The sequence below is a fragment of the Accipiter gentilis genome, chromosome 9, assembly GCF_929443795.1.
Source record: "Accipiter gentilis chromosome 9, bAccGen1.1, whole genome shotgun sequence".
In the NCBI taxonomy this organism is placed as follows: domain Eukaryota; kingdom Metazoa; phylum Chordata; class Aves; order Accipitriformes; family Accipitridae; genus Astur; species Astur gentilis.
Window position 1 is genome coordinate 12,087,528 of NC_064888.1, and position 19,630 is coordinate 12,107,157.

The 19,630-nt window shown below is 38.6% G+C and overlaps 1 protein-coding gene across 8 annotated transcripts in view; it reads left to right on the forward strand.

The window, feature by feature from the left end:
* Positions 1 to 19,162, forward strand: part of OPN4 (opsin 4) — a 29,797-nt gene extending 10,635 nt beyond the window's left edge. For 3 of the 8 annotated variants that reach the window (XM_049810124.1, XM_049810122.1, XM_049810125.1), the window contains 8 exons: positions 624 to 827; positions 2,709 to 2,880; positions 4,351 to 4,515; positions 7,856 to 7,963; positions 9,117 to 9,297; positions 14,709 to 14,777; positions 15,230 to 15,265; positions 16,125 to 19,162. In XM_049810124.1, the coding sequence (XP_049666081.1) occupies positions 624 to 827; positions 2,709 to 2,880; positions 4,351 to 4,515; positions 7,856 to 7,963; positions 9,117 to 9,297; positions 14,709 to 14,777; positions 15,230 to 15,265; positions 16,125 to 16,316 (1,127 nt within the window). In that variant the 3' untranslated portion in view covers positions 16,317 to 19,162. Of the gene's footprint in view, positions 1 to 623; positions 828 to 2,708; positions 2,881 to 4,350; positions 4,516 to 7,855; positions 7,964 to 9,116; positions 9,298 to 10,212; positions 11,694 to 14,708; positions 14,778 to 15,229; positions 15,266 to 16,124 lie in introns of those variants that run through there. The other 5 variants (XM_049810123.1, XM_049810129.1, XM_049810127.1 and 2 more) reach the window with 4 other exon arrangements.
* The last annotated feature ends 468 nt before the right edge of the window (positions 19,163 to 19,630 follow it).

Consider the following 19,630-nt stretch of genomic DNA (forward strand, 5'->3'; position numbering starts at 1 on the left):
ACAGAGAGGAAGGTCAGAGAATTAATGTTGCTTTTTGGTCTCTGATGACTAAAAGCACAGGTTTTTTTAGTTCCACGAAATGTTCAATTGCATACATGTTAAAATAAAAAAAAAACAAGCAAACCCCTGTTTTAAATCATTAGGTTGTTTGAATAATGAAAATAACTCATTAATATATTCATAGTCTGCATATTTACTTCAGTTACGCTGCCCTTGAGATACAAATGGTTCCATGATAGCAAAGTAGCTATAGCCCATTGTTAAGAAAAACAGCTGTTTCTACAGGAACTGCACTAAAAATGGAGTTAAACAAGATATTAATGAACTGCTGAAATGATCCCAGTAGAAACACCAGAAATCAATGAGTGAAAATACGCTAAGTATCACTGTCTCCAGCAATTCAAGCAAACAAAATCTTTGAAGTTTATCTCCATGGATAACGTAATTAGCAAGAGAGACAGCAGCTTTGAAATAGCATTACAACTGCAGGAAAGCTGAAGTTCCATTGCTTTACAAATTCCAGAAGACATTAGTTCACAAGAAACACAGATTTGAACTCTCCCAGAAATTAATTAGCATGGGTAGATTAATTTCACTGCTACTTCTGTCATCTTCATTGAAAGGCTGTGAGCTGTATGCCTTCTGCGGAGCTCTGTTTGGCATTACGTCTATGATCACTTTGATGGTGATTGCCTTGGACAGATATTTTGTCATCACAAAACCTCTGGCTTCTGTTGGAGTGACATCTAAGAAGAAGGCCCTAATAATCCTGGTAGGAGTCTGGCTGTACTCTTTGGCTTGGAGCCTCCCGCCCTTCTTTGGATGGAGTAAGTGAAAGAGAATAGAAGTTTTTTTCCCCTCATAGCATTGGATTAAAGACCACTTACAGGTATAGAACAGGGTTGAACTGATGAGGTTGCATGTTAGGCTTGAATAAATTAATTTGAAGAAAACTGATAAAATACGTATTGAAACTGAAGATCTCTAATCAAAAGAAAAAAAATCCAGTGTGTATTACAGTATATTATATGACACTGGCACTTTTCCTTAAAGTTGTTACTTAGTGAATAAATAACAGTAGATAAAATCAAGGCCAAAATACAAAGGATGCACCTGCCTATTACCGCATACCTACTTCTGTTGAACCAAATTCAACAATATAAAAGTGAAATAAATGTATTTGTGGTTTTTCTGATGACTTTTTCCCTCCCCAAAGGTGCTGTGTAAGATAGTAGTGTCAATCTAAATTTCTTTATTCACATAAAAGAGGAATACAGTCTGAGCATTTTGTGCAAGTACATCTTCACTAAGTCTTGACTGTGTTCTAGATGGGCAAGTTGTACTAGGTGTTGGTCACATTCTCCATTCAGCCATCAGTATCTTCACTAAGGCTTCCAATAACAATCAAATTTAGTAATAACTAACTAATTTGCTTTTGTAAATGTGAATTTTACGCCTGGAAGTTGGAACACACATACAGCATCTTGATCCTTGCAACTTGAAACAAAAAGTCTCTGTTATTCTTCCTCATTTGAATCTGCCTCACTACCACTAGTTTCCTATGACTCACCAGTTTCAGTCAGTAAGTTAGAATGAACTCATCATTCAAAACCGAGCCCATTACTGTGCTCCCTAATTCCAGAATGTCAGCTCAGGTGAGGTGAGAACATAGCAATGTTTGATTTTCCCAAAGGATGCTGCAAGTTACTGGGATGCATGCAAAGGATGCATGCTCAGTTACTGGGTAGAATTTCAGCAGATTTTTGTTATTGTCTTGTTATTGTCATTCTGGTCCTCCATAAACATGAAGCATGTTTAAGCAGGCAAACTGCAATACTGGAAGAAGCAGCCTTTAGTTGAATGAGAGGCTGTTAGAACAACAAAATGACAATATAGTCTTAGATTCTAGATTCTTAACTGGAAAAGGTGGAATAATTCCTTGAAGGGTGTTGTTATCTTGTAATTAGATTCTAATAGTACCCACAGTACTAACTCTCATATGGTAATTAGATGCAGCTGAGCACATCTGGTGCAATATTTTTAAGAGTTCAACAGAAAATATCACTGTAAACAGTGAAAATTAAAATGCAAAGGTAAAAAGACATTGCTGTAGACAATTCCTTTACTTAACAGTTTGACACAGTTCCTTTAAGGAGATTATATTTTATTTCAGGCAGAATATTATGTATGTACTTTTTTTTTAACTTGTACTCAACTTCACAACAAAATTAATTTGATCTGCACAATAAATCTTTCTCCTTTGCACAGTAAATTTCCCTTATCTGCACAAGCTTAAAAAAGTGGTAGCTATAGCAATCAGTTTCATTTCACTCCTTGGGAAGACAGCAATTTGACAAGAAATGGAGACATTTAAAAACAATACAGGTCTGATCCAACACCCACTGAAGTATTTGGAGAGACGCCCTTTGACTATGCTGAGCTTTAAACAATATTCAAGAACTGAAACAAAATTATTCAGTTTTCTGATCTGAAGCCTTAGACTGCTAAACATAAATACAATAGGGCAACAGAGTAAAAGAAAATGAAAAGAGGTGCTTTAAGTGAAGAATCATGTATCCTTTTAAACTCTTTTTCCCTTTAAGAGAATAGGACTAAATCCCATGTTATTCTGAGTATCTTTCTCTAACTTCTGCACTCAGAATAAGAATCATTTCATGGTTTATGCCTTCTCCCATCTTTCTTTCTAGGTGCTTATGTTCCCGAGGGTCTGCTGACTTCTTGTTCCTGGGACTACATGACTTTCACACCATCAGTCCGTGCCTACACAATGCTGCTTTTCTGCTTCGTCTTCTTCATTCCTTTGATTGCTATCATATACAGCTATGTCTTTATATTTGAGGCTATCAAGAAGGCCAACAAGTAAGTAGCCAACAGTCTTAAGTTTTTACCCTTCTGTTTAAGTGACTGCTTATTTTCTTAAAATAAACAAAAGAAAATAGGGAATTTTTTCACTTTTAATTTGTATGCATGACTGAGACAGGAAACCAAACAAGAATTCTGTCAATAGTCAACATGGTAAGAAGTATGATCCTTAGAAGGACCATTCCTGAATTTAAGCCAGAGCTGTTCAGTATATTGTCTAATGATGTGGCAAAGGGTCTGGGTAGCAGCAATAGAAATCTGAAGGATGAGAAAGGACTACAGAAAGTAACCATCCAAAAGAAATACTAAAGGGACATCAGAGAGAGCTAATAACAGTGTATCAACAACTATTCCATAGAAAAATACATAGAATTGAACTACAAATTCCATGTTTGAAAAAGGGTGAAAAAGAGGCAAAACATTTAATCACAGGTCTCTGAAACAAAAACTACTGTTGTAAATGGAAAGGCCAATGTCTGCCACTACATTTGTAATCTCTAGATGTCTGTCCTGTAGATATCAGCATATCTAGTCACACAGCTCAGAAGCACAGAGTGAGAGTGAGCCACTTGCTCACTTCTCCCCCCTCCCAGTGGGATGGGGAGGAGAATTAGGAAAAAAAAAAAAAGTAAAAATCATGGGTTGAGATAAGAACAGTTTAATAACTAAAATATAAAAGAAATAAAATATAAAAATAACAATAATAATACAAATATAATAATGATTATAATAATTATAATTAAAAGGAATATAACAAAAAGAGAGAAATTAGAACCAAGAAAAGACAAGTGATGCACAAGGCAATTGCTCACCACCCACTGACCAACACCCGAGCAGCGATTTGTCCCTCCCAGCCAGCTCGCCTCAGTTTATATACTGAGCATGACGTTCTATGGTATGGAATATCCCTTTGGCTAGTTCAGGTCAGCTGTCCTGGCCATGCTCCCTCCCAGCTTCTTGTACACCTCCTCGCTGGCACAGCACGGGAAACTCAATAATCCTTAATTTAGGATAAGCACTATTTGGCAACAGCTTAAACATCAGTGTGTTATCAACATTATTCTCACACTACATCCAAAACACACTGTACCAGTTACTAGGAAGGTAATTAACTCTATCCCAGCTGAAATCAGGACAGGTAGCAAAATCGGACCTAGGGAAGCAACAACTTCTCTAACTGTATTTAACGTAGTATTGTTCAATTGGCTTCAATACCTGATTTATGTTGAAATTCTTCTGGCACAGGACTGTTTTCTTCACCAAAACAGACGTGAATTTTACCATTGATTAGTGCAACAAAAATGCATTGAATTGTGAAGGACCAGTTACATACATACATTAACACACACTAAAAATGCATGACTTTTAGCATAAACTAGCATAAGAGTAATTGTTGCCCCATTTTATGAAGCTATTTGTTCAATTCCCTACCTCCTTTTTTTGCTGTTCTATGCTTATTTCCCCTAGGTCTGTTCAGACATTTGGATGCAAACATGGAAATAAAGAGTTCCAGAAACAGTATCAGAGGATGAAAAATGAGTGGAAGATGGCCAAAATTGCACTGATTGTCATCTTGCTTTATGTCATTTCCTGGTCACCATACTCTGTTGTTGCTCTGGTAGCTTTTGCTGGGTAATTATGAATGTATCAGCAAAGGAATTTTCAGTGAAAGCAAAAGGTGTGAAATTGTAAAAGACAGAGGAAAGTCAAAGCTACTTGTCAAATTTAATGCCTGAATTGCATCCAAAACATTCACATATTAAGGAGTGACTTTTAACAAATGAGGCACATGCTGACTGTGACTTTTTCTTAGTTTGACTTTAAAAAAAAAAAGTTAGAAAATAAAGAAAAAGAAAAAGAAAAAGAAAAAGAAAAAGAAAAAGAAAAAGAAAAAAAAGAAACCAGCAAGGTTATTACTGGCAATATAACATTACTGTGCTGATGATTTCTGAATGCAGATTCTCTATGCTAGGATATTTGAACTATCTGAACTTTATTTAGCACCAAAATGCTAAATAAGGGGCCCCAAAGATCCACCCAGGGGCTGATTCTCTTTTCTTTCTCCACTTCTTTTACTTACAAAAGTCTATTCATTTTCTTGTGTTACATCAAGCTGCTGAAATTCTTTACATGTATAAGCAAGTTCAAAATCAGTACATACTTGCATTGGGGAGCTTTTTGATGCTGGATTGTACATTTATATCATCTAAACATGTTCTTAATCTATTTAACTATCAGCATTTTATACAGTAATTTCAACAAAAGCATGACACTATTAATACAGTATCTGTACATAGCTTGACACCAGCCTATAGTGGATACAATCCAGGAGTAAGTAACAGATTGGGAGTCCAGATGCCTTGGCTCTATGTAGATATTTCTCCCATGTTAACATGTGAATTTGCCTGTTCTTCAGTTTAGCCTTTGTGAAATGGGTGTGACTATCTGCTTTAGAAAGCCTTGTCAGCTGCAAATGCTCAAGAGGAAGACTCCTATGACAGTACAAAACACTTCTATTTGTATTTTTCAAGTCAGAAATAAAAAGTAGGTTTTCCTGAAATTGACAAACAGGATAAATTTACTTATGACGGAGCAATTTGGGAGGCAGGGGTGATTTTTGTTACACACTTACAGAAGAGGCCACTGCAGGGCGTCTTCTCAAACATAGCTTAGGAAGGCAGCTTCCTAAACATAGCATTTCTAAAATTTTACACTGAAGAAGAAAAAACGCTAGGAGAAGAGAATTCTCTCCCTTTGTATCCAGAGGGGCAATTCCAAGCAGCAGCAAACATTTCCTCCATGAAGGTAAACACACTCCTCACTCAGAAACGTGAATCCTTAGGATGTGTCCCAGTGTCCCATTTCCTATCACAGGGCGACTTAGGTGCTAGGCACCCACCACTGGAGACACATGACCAGCTAGAGACAGAGGAAGAGCAAGAAGATGAAGAAATGCAGCACACCTACATTGCAGCACTACTTGATCTAAGATACCTCAAAACAAAAATTAGGAGATGCTTTAAGCTAACTATTTTAGCTATGTAGAACTGTCAGGCTGTCCCGTATAACTCAGCACCTATCTTAGGATGATCAAGTGCCTGCTGAACTTGACTTCTAGCCTGTGTCTCACACTGACAAAAATCTGAACAAATGTACAATTTTATAACTCTACAGTATGTGACAAATGAGCATCTGCAAATTTTGCTCACAAAGACATCTGGTGAGCAACACAGCTTCATTCAGCTTTTTTTCCATTGCTAAACTATGCCTTTTAGGCAATCCTTCTGGGATTTTTCAGAGATTAATAGACCAAGCCTGGAGGCCTTCTGTGGACTTTTATTACAACAAACTCAGATAAAATCACTGCATGCCACATATGGGAGGCAGACAGGGAGTCTGTGGCTATAGTCTTGGACTAAAGACAACTCATCTGACAGAGTAACAACACACACAAATGAAGGAAGAACCTTAATTCCTTTAGAAAATATTTTGGATGGGGAATACTGAATGAGGTCACAGCCAGGCTCGCTAATATTGTTGGTCTAGAGGTTGTATTTTCTGGGAATGGTTAGCTTAAACAAAAGCCTTTGTCACTGTTGGTTTCTGTTAGCTGAACTCTCCATCAGTCTTACCAAAGCACTATCTCTCTCATCTCAGGGTCAAAAACTCCATTCCAGCAAGGTCATGCTGCTGTGTGTTCTCCAGAATCTGTAAAGAATTATACCTCTAACCAATGCTTTAAAAGTATGATCAGGAGAAACCATGTTAAAAATTGCCTCTTTTCAGAGAAAAGCCTTAAATTAGAGGTGAAATGGCATCTCAACATTCAGGCGGCTGACAAAATGATTCCTGTATTATCATTGGCAAACCATTTCCACCTTATCACAGAGCATAAATATTCCCATAGTATGATGAAAAATTTCTTCATTGGGAAGATGAGCTGCCACCTACTTTTGCAATCTTCTTTGTTGTCTGTGTGCAGCACTCATATGAGACCTTCTTCTGAGAGAGGATTGAGAGGAAAACCTGTTGTCTCCCTTAATATTACAGGAATACAAGACTCACTGAAAGATGGAGCTTAGACTGTCTTCTCAGGAAGAAGAGCAGTGATAAAGAAAGGATGTTATCCTTGGGAGGAAAGACTGACTTACTGGGCCATTTCACTTAGAACTCTTTCTACCAATGCAGGAAGAGGTCTTCATAGCCTCTAAGCAGGTCTATGGAGAATCTGCCTGGTAGAAACTACCTATGAAATGTTACTGGTTTTTTGGTCTGAGCTGTTCTATTGACTTTCTTCTGACCAAGACCTTATGGGCTACTTCAAGCTATCTTGAAAAATTAACTGGCTGATAGCAGCATGGCAGATAGACATCAATCATAATTCTTTTGCCCTTTAAAGTCACATCACCTGCATATATGCATGGTCAGTAACACATGAGCGTAACACATGACACCTGAAAATACTTTCCCTTTACTGTTTAGTTCAGAAAAATACTTCCCCTCCACTTTATAGTTCAGATCAGGCAAAAAATAGTTTGATGAAGGAAAATAGATTTATTAGTTATCCTTCCCTATAATGCCTCATTTGCACATCTATTTTGTGACATATTACTCAGCAAGTGTATCTGCTGAGTTTGGAACAGATAGATACTCTGATGAATGCACATTCACATATTGAAGGCTGACTTTGTCTCTAGGGTAAACAACACACTAGCAACTACCATCCTGAGTCATAGTAGTGAAGTGCTGCAAAAGCAGCCCCAAGAAAATCATGTTTCTCAGAAATGCAATTAGGCTGGTATTGATCTTTACAGGCAAAGGATGTAAAATTTGTTCTCTCACTGTTTGGGTACAGAACTCCCCCTTTTACTCTCTCTGGAGCTCTAATAAAGCATTGTCTTGTCAGTGTTTTTAACTGCATAGACTACAGAGAACTCAGTAATAAATATATAATGCATTTGCATTTCTCTAGGTATTCCCAGGTCCTAACACCCTTCACGAACTCCATACCAGCTGTGATTGCCAAAGCGTCTGTCATCCATAATCCCATCATTTATGCCATCACTCACCCCAAATACAGGTAAGTTCACTCTTATAAGCTACGTTTACTATAGCAAAGAAAATCAGACAGTAACTTAGTCACATTCAGGACTAGTACCTGAACTCTGCTTCACCTACTCATTTAACGTCTGCAAGACAGCCTTGCCCTCCCCAAGAAAACTTCTCAATACCATATACGTGCCAGTGGAATTTGTACTTGGAACAAATTACTATGCAGATAGGAGTTACAGATGTTTATGGATACTGAGCTGTACTTACAGATTACACGATAAAAGACAGAGACCTTCCCACCTCAAAGGAAAGCACCATAAATTTTTTAAGTATCTTCACAAGAGATGCAGACATTTGTCAGTGTTGCAAATAGCAGTTTGTTAAATTAACCAGCCCAGTGAGAGATGCAATACAGTGAGTCAATCCACCTCTTTCCTATTTTGTACATCCTCCCCACACTTCTTCAAGCTTTCATATTTCAGATAGTATTTCTTCTGAGTTGTAACATCTAGGGTCATTACCATACCAAGTTCAGACGCAGGCTGTGAGATCTGACAGACAGCAGCAAAGCCATATATATGCTGTTGTTTCACCCCTTACAAAGACCTACTGGGGAACTGGACAGAGAAGAGGTGGGCATGATCATCTAAGTGGGGAAGGCTGGGAGGAAGAGTAAAGCAAGGCAAAAGAGTTTCCTTATGCTGCATATAAGGAAAGAAATACTGTAATATAACAGCACATTTTGTACAACTCTACAGATAGCCAGCAAACAGATGTGTAAGAGGAAGCTACAATAGCTGCTTAGGGGAAGATTAAAATAATTCATTATGTGGTACCTTTGCGAGGTTCAGTTTAAAGGGACAGAATTTTATTTTTGCCCCGATTAAGCTGCAAGCAGATAAAACATCATTTTAATAGCTCCCTTCAGTTCGAAGAGTTATATTTTAATGCCCTTATCCCTGCCAAGCAATAAATTTGAGTTCTGCAGAACACTGTGAATAAGTGATCTAGCAGGGTGATTGTATACGAGATATTGGATATCTGGAAAACTCTCTTTGTACCCAGTAATTTTCCAGTCCATGCAGCATTAGTTCATCTCTCTGAATAAATGCATTGTTTATGATGACTGAATTTTTGTGCTAACAGAAAAAATCTGACTGGTTCTACCTCTCATCCATTAGAACAGCCATTGCAACATACATTCCTTGCCTTGGATCCCTGCTGAGAGTCTCTCCTAAAGACTCGCGGTCTTTCAGCAGTTATCCCTCCTCCAGACGAGCGACGGTAACCAGCCAGTCTTCTGAGATAAGTGGGCTGCAGAAAGAAAAAAGGCGACTGTCTTCTCTCTCTGACAGTGAATCAGTAAGGGAGACACTTTCTGTACACCATTTTTCATTGCAAACTAATTTATTTTCATATAGAGTCTTTCAAAGTGGTAGATTCTTTACATGAAATGCATTATGGTGCTTATTACAAGACCTCTAGAGAAAGCAGAGGGACAAAGTGAAACAAAAGATGGAAGGCTGAAATGTAAAAGCAGAATGTAGATCTTTGTATTCTTGATGGTTGATGACACTGAAGGAAGAGTGGAAAGATGGAACAACAGGCATTCTAGAAAGTAAGGGAAGCTCAAGTCAGAGCACCCTTGAAAGTATGATTATACTTCTAGGATGTACTTCTCTGACCACAGATTTGGAGTCTGGACACACAAAAAACAGGAACTGCTAGTCACTAAATAAGTTCTCTAGTGAAAGCAAGGTTGTAATGAAACAGGTAACACTTTCTGAAAGTGAAGTGGGATGTATTTGGAAACGTATTAATCATTAGATTTAGTCAAATCAGTAAATCCATTACAGAATAATTCTCACAGAAGTCCTTAACAGCTTGCTGCTGCCAGTCTAAGCAAAAGCAAATGTTTTGCACAGCAGCTGAAAACAAGTCAAATATTTGGCATCCTAGGCTTTCTCTTGCAATCCAAAGTTACATTACTAAGTAACTAAGTACATTAGTTAGTTCATTGCAATTGTTTTAAATGAAATTTCCAATATATGAAAAGCCATAATTTCCTTGGTGATTATTTTCATAGTCAAGGTAGTAATTGTACCTGATCCAGCCAAGCACTTAATTCTGAAAGTTGGTTTCAACAGTGACATTTCAATTTCTTTGTACTCTATATTCTTTTGACTTCTAAGTCCAATCAAAACGAAATTCTTCTGGCTAGTAGCCACCACTCAGGTGGAAGGTTTTAAAACTGTTTTTTTATATTACATCTTTTAGATTGTGAATCCTGATTCTTCAAAAAACAACAGACTCCTTCAGTAACACTGTGTGTTCTTGTACTACTACCAGTGTTGCGGAAGGGGAACCACACAAACAAATCAACAATTCTTTTTGCTGAGGAAAGCAGCTCTTAATACTCGAGGTAAAACAGTGGAATGGAGAATGAAAATTACCCAAAGTAAAAAATTCCAAGCAATTGGCATGCTTCAGTCTGGGATTTTCTATAAGCCTTGAATAAGTCTGGATCTTGTTCAGAACAATAATGGAGTCAAGATTTTCTGACAAGAATATGTGTTTTCCTTAACTATTTGATTTGACCATAGAATACTTTTTTATTAGTAAGTAATATCAGTTTAGCTGAAGCACAGAGCAGAAAAATTAGCTCTAGTTTAAAACAAAATTTCTTCAATGCTTGCTGATTATTTTGTGGGTTTTTGCAGCATATGTGTCTCAATTAAGCTGTAAGATTTCTAGACATACACTCAGAATGCAAAAAGGCAGTACATATGCTGCTATGCATTTTATGTCAAGGCTGGTCAACAAACTGTAAGCTGATAAATTATCTTTATGCAATTGTTTTGTACTCCTGTGGATGCAAAGATGTTCTGCACCTTGGAAAATCCTAAAGAAACAACTTCCAGTAGTTCTTTGCAATGAAAAGAAGCCAAGCTTCAGAACAGATGCTCAGAAAATAAAGTTGCTTCTATTTTAAAATTCAACCAAATCGGACTATAAGTGCTAATACACTCTATACATGGAATGGGAAGCACAGTACACATTTTTTAAAAGGTTGAGATCAAGAAAATAGCCTAGCCCAACCTCTTGTGTTTCAGCAGGAAAACATATGTTTAGATTGTCCTCCTGGATATTTTGTTAAGCTCTTCTAAAAAATCTTCCATGGAGACATTTCAGTCTGGAGAAAATTCGCTCTGTAGACTCATTTTAATCATTGCTTTCCCAATAGTTAGAAAGCTGCTTCTGAAAATACAAGCTTGATTGTCACTGTTCCAAATTAAATTACCTTCCCCCCCCTTTATTCTGTGTTCCCCTTATCCTTCCCCACAGAAACAATGATCCTGATCCTCCTTAGAGCAATCAGTCTGCTATGTATTAAAATTCTGGTATAGCATCACCAGTTGAGATTCTCTCTCAATAGTAACAGACCTGTCAGGCCAATTTTTCCAGTTCTATCAAAGTTCATGTTTTTCTACACCTCTGTCATGGTTTAACCCCAGCCAGCAACTAAGCACCACGCAGCCACTCACTCACTCCCCCCCCCCGCCCCGCCCAGTGGGATGGGGGAGAAAATCGGGAACAGAAGCAAAACTCGTGGGTTGAGATAAGAACGGTTTAATAGAACAGAAAAGAAGAAACTAATAATGATAATGATAACAATAATAAAATGACAACAGCAGTAATAAAAGGATTGGAATGTACAAATGATGCGCAGGGCAATTGCTCACCACCTACCGATCGACACCCAGCTAGTCCCTGAGCAGTGATCCCCCCCGCCCCCACACCCCAGTTCCTATACTAGATGGGACATCCCATGGTATGGAATACCCAGTTGGCCAGTTTGGGTCAGCTGCCCTGGCTCTGTCCTGTGCCAGCTTCTTGTGCCCCTTCAGCTCTCTTGCTGGCTGGGCATGAGAAGCTGAAAAATCCTTGACTTTAGTCTAAACACTACTGAGCAACAACTGAAAACATCAGTGTTACCAACACTCTTTGCATACTGAACTCAAAACATAGCACTGTACCAGCTACTAGGAAGACAGTTAACTCTATCCCAGCTAAAACCAGGACAACCTCTTATCTTTATTTTCTTCCCTGGGGAAAGTTTATCAAAGTATCAATAATTGAAAGTATCAAATATTCAAAATATCAATAGTTGCTTTGAGTATTTTCAAGCAATTATATATTCTTATCTGATGGCAGCTACATACAAAGCACTTAGATTGCTTATGAAAAACCCCTGCTGCATGAAAAAAATTAAGGAAGTATATTGCACTGTTATGTTCCCCCATTTTAAGGCAAGGTACACTGTCAAGCAGAAAATAGGCTGGTTTGCCATAAGCTGCTCTTCAACCCCATTAGCAGTTTCATTGTTTTATTACAATCTATGGAATTCTGTGATTCTTCATCATTGTAGTGAAAAGGATGGCAGAATGAGGAAAAGGAACATAATTTTTTACTTCTAGGAAGTTCTGGTGGGTTGGGTTTTTTTGTCTTTTTATTTTTTTGTTTTCCCATTAATTGGAACATAGTTTATAAAATCAGGGAGCCTCCATGAAACAAAATATTTCTAGATCATCGATTCTGCAGTCCCCAGACATTTCCTTCTATTTATTGCTGCTTCCACCCAAGCCACTTTGGAAACTTTGGCCCAAATTCCTCCAAACACCTGTGCTTCCTAATTGGGTATTACTATGGAAACATTGTCTCCTCAAAACTACAAGGTGCATCACAGAAGTTTCAACAACAGACTGTAATGAAACACTATTTTGTCTGAAATTTTGCAGTGCATCCTGTGGAGAAAAAAAAAAAAAAAAAAAAAAAAGGAAGCTGAATTACTGGCTGGCTGGACAAGCCCCAGAGGGTTGTGGTGAATGGAGTTAAATCCAGTTGGTGGTGGGTCACAAGTGGTGTTCCCCAGGGCTCAGTGTTGGGGCTGGTTCTGTTTAATATCTTTATCAATGTTTTGGATGAGGGGACTGAGTGCACCCTCAGCAAGTTTGTAGACGACACCAAGCTGGGAGGCAGGGTCTATCTGCTTGAGGGTAGGGAGGCTCTACAGAGAAATGTGGACAGGCTGGATCGATGGGACGAGGCCAATTGTATGAAGTTCAACAAGGCCAAGTGCTGGGTCCTGCGCTTTGGTCACAACAACCACATGCAGTGCTACAGGCTTGGGGAAATGTGGCTGGAAAGCTGCCCAGCAGAGAAAGACCTGGGGGTGCTGGTTGACAGCAGCTGAATATGAGCCAGCAGTGTGCCCAGGTGGCCAAGAAGGCCAACGGCATCCTGGCCTGCATGAGAAATAGTGTGGCCAGCAGGAGCAGGGAGGTGGTTGTTCCCCTGTACTCGGCACTGGTGAGGCCGCACCTCGAGTTCTGTGTTCAGTTTTGGGGCCCTCGCTACAGGAAAGACATGGAGGTGGTGGAGCGTGTCCAGAGAAGGGCAACCAAGCTGGTGAGGGGCCTGGAGCACAAGTCTTATGAGGAGCGGCTGAGGGAACTGGGGCTGTTTAGCCCTGAGAAGAGGAGGCTGAGGAGAGACCACATCGCTCTCTACAACTGCCTGAAGGGGGTTGTAGTGAGGTGGGTGCTGGTCTCTTCTGTCAGGTGGCTGGAGATAGGATGAGAGGAAATGGCTTCAAGTTGCGGCAAGGTAGATTTAGATTAGATATTAGGAAGAATTTCTTTACTGAAAGGGTCGTCAGGTATTGGAACAGGCTGCCCAGGGAAGTGGTTGAGTCACCATCCCTGGAGATGTTAAAAAAGTGCATAGACAAGGGACTTCAGGACATGGTTTAGTAGGCATGGTTGTTGGTTGGACTCAATGATCTTGAAGGTCTTTTCCAACCTAAATGATTCTATGATTCCATGATTTTAGACTCAACAGACTTGATAGTTTTGTTTGTACCTCTAAGAAGAGATTTTATAAAGTCATACATGGCATAACTTTTGTGAAATGTCTTTTATACAATGTCTGTCTCTTGCACAATTTCTGTCTAGGTAAAACTGATTCTTATGGGGCAAATTGGATGGAATTCTAAGGAACCTAGAGTGATTGTTTCTGCTGTATTCATTTTAGGGCTGTACTGACACAGAAACTGATACCCCCAGTATGTTCTCCAGACTTGCTAGCAGACAGATTTTCTAAGAACTGTGTAAAGACACAACTCAAACTAGTGACATAACAGTCAAACCTAAACTGAAGAGCCATTATTCTGGGATTTGTGAGAAGGTAATAGACTGCGTAATACCTAAATTCTCTGACAACTGGTAGGTTAACAAATCTGCACATTTTACCATAACTAATCATGAAGGTTTCTGCCAAGAAGATGGGGATAACCTATGAGTTAACACAATGAGTAATGACTTAGAGGCTGTAAAAGGTCATCAGCTTTTCATTTCCACCCTGGTTCACTATTCAGCTGTCTTTGTTGCATTTCTGACAAGTAATGGTGCTGTTTTAGTGAACTTAGCATCTGAATGGTTTGTTATCTTGTGTTTGGTTTTACGTGTATGTTCAGTAATATTTGTATTGTATTACTTGGTCAATCTTTCTGTTGAGTCACCATTTGCTATCAAATGAACCCATATGGTGAGAGGTAAAAACCAAGGCTATCTTTAGGATATCACTACTTTTCAGTCAGTCCTCTGGTGTCCCCTTGTTTTTTCTTTTTCCTATACTTTGCATTTCACGTATGTGAAATATTGTGTCATACCTATATGTCATTTATATCTTTCTTATCTGTGTTCATTTTTCAGACAGCTGTAGATGCTGATGACATATCCATGGTGGAACTGAATGTCACACAGTACACTGCTACACCTACTGTAAGAATTATTATTTTAATATTAGGCATGGGTCTAACTAACCATGGGAACAAAAACTAATGACAATCCCAGTCTCCGAGTACAAATGAAGTTAATTTTGAGATTATCACATAATACTCTCAGCAGAATATAGAAAACATGACCACAAAGGGTAGATCATTGCTGAAACTAAGCAGGAGAACACATGTACTACAGAGTTCTCCTTAAGTCCAACTTCTTCAAGGAACTTGAATATTTTCTTGAATTCAGTAGGTCACCTGATTAGCTTTGTGATTTCCTTGGTGGAGCATGGAAGCATTAATATTGCGCCATCTTTATAGGAATAATATGCACAGTAACCTAAGATAGCCATTGTGATGGCTGTACCTCTGAGACAGCCATAGTCTTGTGGCAAGTACTGCTGTACAAAGTGACACTGTTAACTATTTAATGTTCTCTGTTTTGGGTAGCAGCAAACATATAAAAAATGCAACTTGAAGGAAATCAAGGTAAGTTTTTGAAACATGCCATATCACCTATTCAGTAAGATGTTGTGCTTAGTGTCTATTTCTTCTTCTATGTAACAAAGCTACAGCATGCTGATAATTTTTTTTTTTACATCTGCCACAAGTGAGTCAGCTTGCCTTAATTCCTGACAGACAGGGAAATAAGAGAAAAGAGTTGACAGGTGAAAACAAGCCAGTTTTATCTTTGCAGTATTGACCCCAATGTAATATAAACACCTTAAATTATCTCTGTATTGTTAGCAGTGATCCTTAAGAGCTATTGCTAGCCTCATCCCAACACTCTCAATTTTTGGTCTTGTGCAAGTGACAGCTAATATTGCTATTGTCAAAAAAAAGCTAATTAATCTTTCCCTCAATTCCTGTTTTCACTTCATTTTCTAGTTTGCTTCCCCCTTCAAACTATCCATGCTATTACTGCTACATTTTGCATCACCTCTTACCCTAATGAAGTTAAACAGTCTCTCTGTATGGAGGAACTCCTTACTGGATTGAATTCATAGACTGCCTGAGCATATTCACAGCACTTTTGTTCACAGTTGAATGTGCTGTCATCAGCCTGGTCTTTCATCAAAGTAAACCAGCTCTTAAGTAGCAAATGCAAAGTCTGTGCTTTAAGTACATTAACTTCTTTAACAGTTTTTTCCTCACAAGTTATTCAAGAAATATTAAAAAAATGCTCAGATCTACTTTTTCCTCAATCCTTTAAGTTTGGTTTTAAGTTAGTCGTGGGGGTTGGCAAAGTGCTTATCTAAATATATGCCACTTTTTCATAGATGATGCAACCTGATCTCCTTGTAGATGTTTGTGTTTTCCATTTCTTTTAAATCCTTGCATCCTTCAGAGAGGTGACAACCTGAATGATATTGGACAAAGAAAAGGAGAGTCTCACCACAGACCATCTGCAGCCCAGACACCCAGCATTACAATAACATACAGCGATTTCCAAGGAGTAGAGTTGCCTTCTGGGTACAACTCTGGTTTTCTGCACCCCAAGATCAACAGCCACAAGCAGAACAAAAAGTCCAACAGCTAAGTGAGTGGTGCAGGCCGGAATGTCACTTTAGCCAATACCTCCAGAACAACTATGGACCAGCTGAATGCAGAATACCTTCCTACACTGTTCTGAAACGCTCCTTACAAAGACACAACATAAGACAGGATAAAAGCAAGATGAGTAAGCTTTTCAGCATCAGAACTCTCTCCAGTGGTTCACTTCTTAATCTGAGTCACATTGTAATTTTATTATTTCTTGTTTATGCAGCTCATGAAACAATTTATTTCACTTGGTTTTTACTCAGCTCAGGTATATTCCACCACTGCATGGATCTTACCTACCAGCTTCCTAGGATTAACTTGAGAGGAAAGGGAAGTATGAGATTGAAAACTGGCCTTTGTTCACTTAATGTGGTTTAACTTCAAAGCTATTACAGAGTGAAAGCTTAAAGATTTGGGGAAAAAATGTACATTACTTCCTAAGATGGTTTCTTCATTATTGTGAAGTTCTCCAGCCAAATGAAAACTTAACTACACAGTCAGCGCTCCCTTTTCTCATTAATGACACATTTTCCTTCATCTTCTTCTATAATCCAATTGAAAGGCAATGCACTTGAGCAGTAATTTGAAGTCTCAGACCTTTAATTTCTGAGATTCTGGGGGAAGAGAAAGGAGTAACACTGAGGATGAGGCTATGGTCCTTTCCATACTTAGCTTATTTTTGCAACAGTCACTTAAGAGACCAGTTTAACCCAACCCACTCTTAGCTGACCTCCGCAGAGCTATAGCAAAGTATTAAGAAACTCCAGACTTTCCTTTAGCAGGTTTCGTGAGAAGAATGTAGAATTCAAAGCAATGTTTGTACTGAAATGTCTAATGGGTAAGTCAATACATCTGCCATCTAATACTTCAAAGTGGTTTACCTCAGATGTGCTTTTCTAAAGTAAATCTTGGGAGGAGAAGGGTTAGTTCTCAAAAAATAGTTGTTCTAGAGATGTGTGGAATCCACACCTTCCCCACTTTAGCATTTTAATTTTTCCCTTCTCTAAACAGCAGCATTCTTATAGGTGAGGTTTTTTTCCACAGTGACTAAATCCATGAGATTGTACTTATTTCTTCCAAAAGGAAAAGACTTCTATGAAATAGTCATTTTCTGCTTTTCCCCAGTGCTCCTTCCAGCACATGAGAATAAATGGACAAAATTAATTTGCAAACCATAGCAGTCTACATCACAAGAATTATTAGGTATAGTCTGTCCACAGTGGGGATATATACCTTCTAAGCCCAAAAGCACAGGGCACAAAGAGCTATTGAAACAGTTCTTCCTCATGGGCCCTCTAGTAATTCTCCCTTTGGTTGCAATAATGGAGGGAACCCAGCAAGTCATTTTGTCCTAAGTAAATCAGTTCTTCCTTATGTCACATCAGAAGAAGCCATGAAATCAATAAAAATGTAACCAGCTTATTCCTTTGAGGGGAGAAAAGTAATCAGTGGGTTCCAGAAGATTTGGGGCATTGTTTTGAAGCAAACTTTTGGAAACTTACTTCAAACTGAGGTTTATTAAAAGGAAGGTTATTAAAACTAAAAATGGAGGTGATAATAACTTCTGCAGCAGCCAAATGTTAGATCATGAAAAAGTGGGCTCTTCAGGCTGGTAATAAACTGCCAAAAGCAACGAACTGTTCAAAATCCAGGACATTTTTATATAAATAAAATCATAGGCATTCAAGATGGAAAGGAGCTACTACAGTTCCGCCCTTCACCTACCACAACCGGATATTGTCTCCAGGCAGAGCACAATATTAAACTGATAATATATACAGCTAGCAATAAGGAGAAATAAGAAAGAAAACATATCATCTTCAAACAGGAAGTATGTTCAAAGATATTCATCAAGTCTAAGGAATTTTATTATAACTTGTTGCTTAGGCTTTTAAAATTATTTAAAAACATGAAGCATGTAATTCTTCCCATCCTTTGTCATGAAGGCCATTCACACCAGTGAAAACTGGGAAGAAATGCTAGCGAATGCTGCCCATTTCATGTGGGTCACAAAAAGCTGAACCTGTCCAGAAAATAGGTCAAAACTCATACATGCTGTTTCATGTATTAATAAGAAGTGCATGGTACGTGTCATTAAGAGCTAGACCTTTTGCTCCTGTCATGATTTTGTTCCCAAGTAGTATTCTTGAAGACTATACTCTGCACTATTCTGCATTCCCTTCCACTTTTAGAGAGTATAAAAAGAATACTTCCATGGCTAGAAAAGCCTTACGAATCCACAGCATGTTGTGCTCTATATCCTTCAACTCCAAAATGTACTAGAGATTAGTTTGTATCTATAAAAAGAACTACAGCTGTTCATGCTTGTCTACTTATACGAGGCTTGAAAAGCATATATTAATTAGGGAGAATTTGTTCGGGAGCACTTCAAAACTCGTGTGTACGCCCTGTGTAACTAACGGTTTTGCATTGCCTTCACCTCTACTGAGACTCTAAAAATCATTTAGGGGAAAGCCTACAAAATTCATTTCACCCAAATATCTCTCCAAGTGATTCACACTGTAACCCCAGTGGCATTTGGAATAAATCATTATTAGTTCATATTTCATCTCATCTCAGCAGCTTTATTTGTGTCCTGTATCCTCTACTTGGCAGCCATTCTTTCCGCTTTGCTGTCTCTTTACTCCCTTTAACACAGATGACTGATTGGATTAAAATAATTTAGGACTGAGATGTTTCATGTTTCAGTTAAAGTCAACTGTACAGCCTGTTCTGCACTAGAGAGACCGCCTGTAGTTTACCATGCACTTGGGCATGTTCCAATGACTTAGAGGTGTGAAAGGACTAGGGCAAAACTGAGGCGCTTCCCTTTGGCCTTTTGTACTACAGCAGCTGTTCATAAAGCAGCCTGCTGGCAAAGGCAACAGCAAGCAGTTTTGTGAGTTAACAGACAAGCTCTTCACCTCCATGGGCTGGAGCTCAAATTCAGACGTGGGTCACAAGTGAAAATGTTTGGTCTGATTATCCCAGCAATTCTGCAAAACTGCTGAGCAATGGGTCACTATTGGTGGTCCTGCAAAGAAGGTGCCAAGAGCCAGTGTAATAAAAGGTTGTTGCAAGTCAAGATTGAAGTACTGCATAAGGCAGCAGTCACAAGCTGCCAATCTTACCAATTTTCACATACTGCCAGGAATATTAGTCCCTATGTTTTGCAGGTTACAGCCTAATTTTCCATACTTTTGGAAACTGTTTTGCATCTACCACTGGACTAAAACATGTTATTGTAGCATGTGACATTGAGTAAATTTTCACACATTCTCAGGTAAGACAGAGTAGCAAAAGTTATTTTTC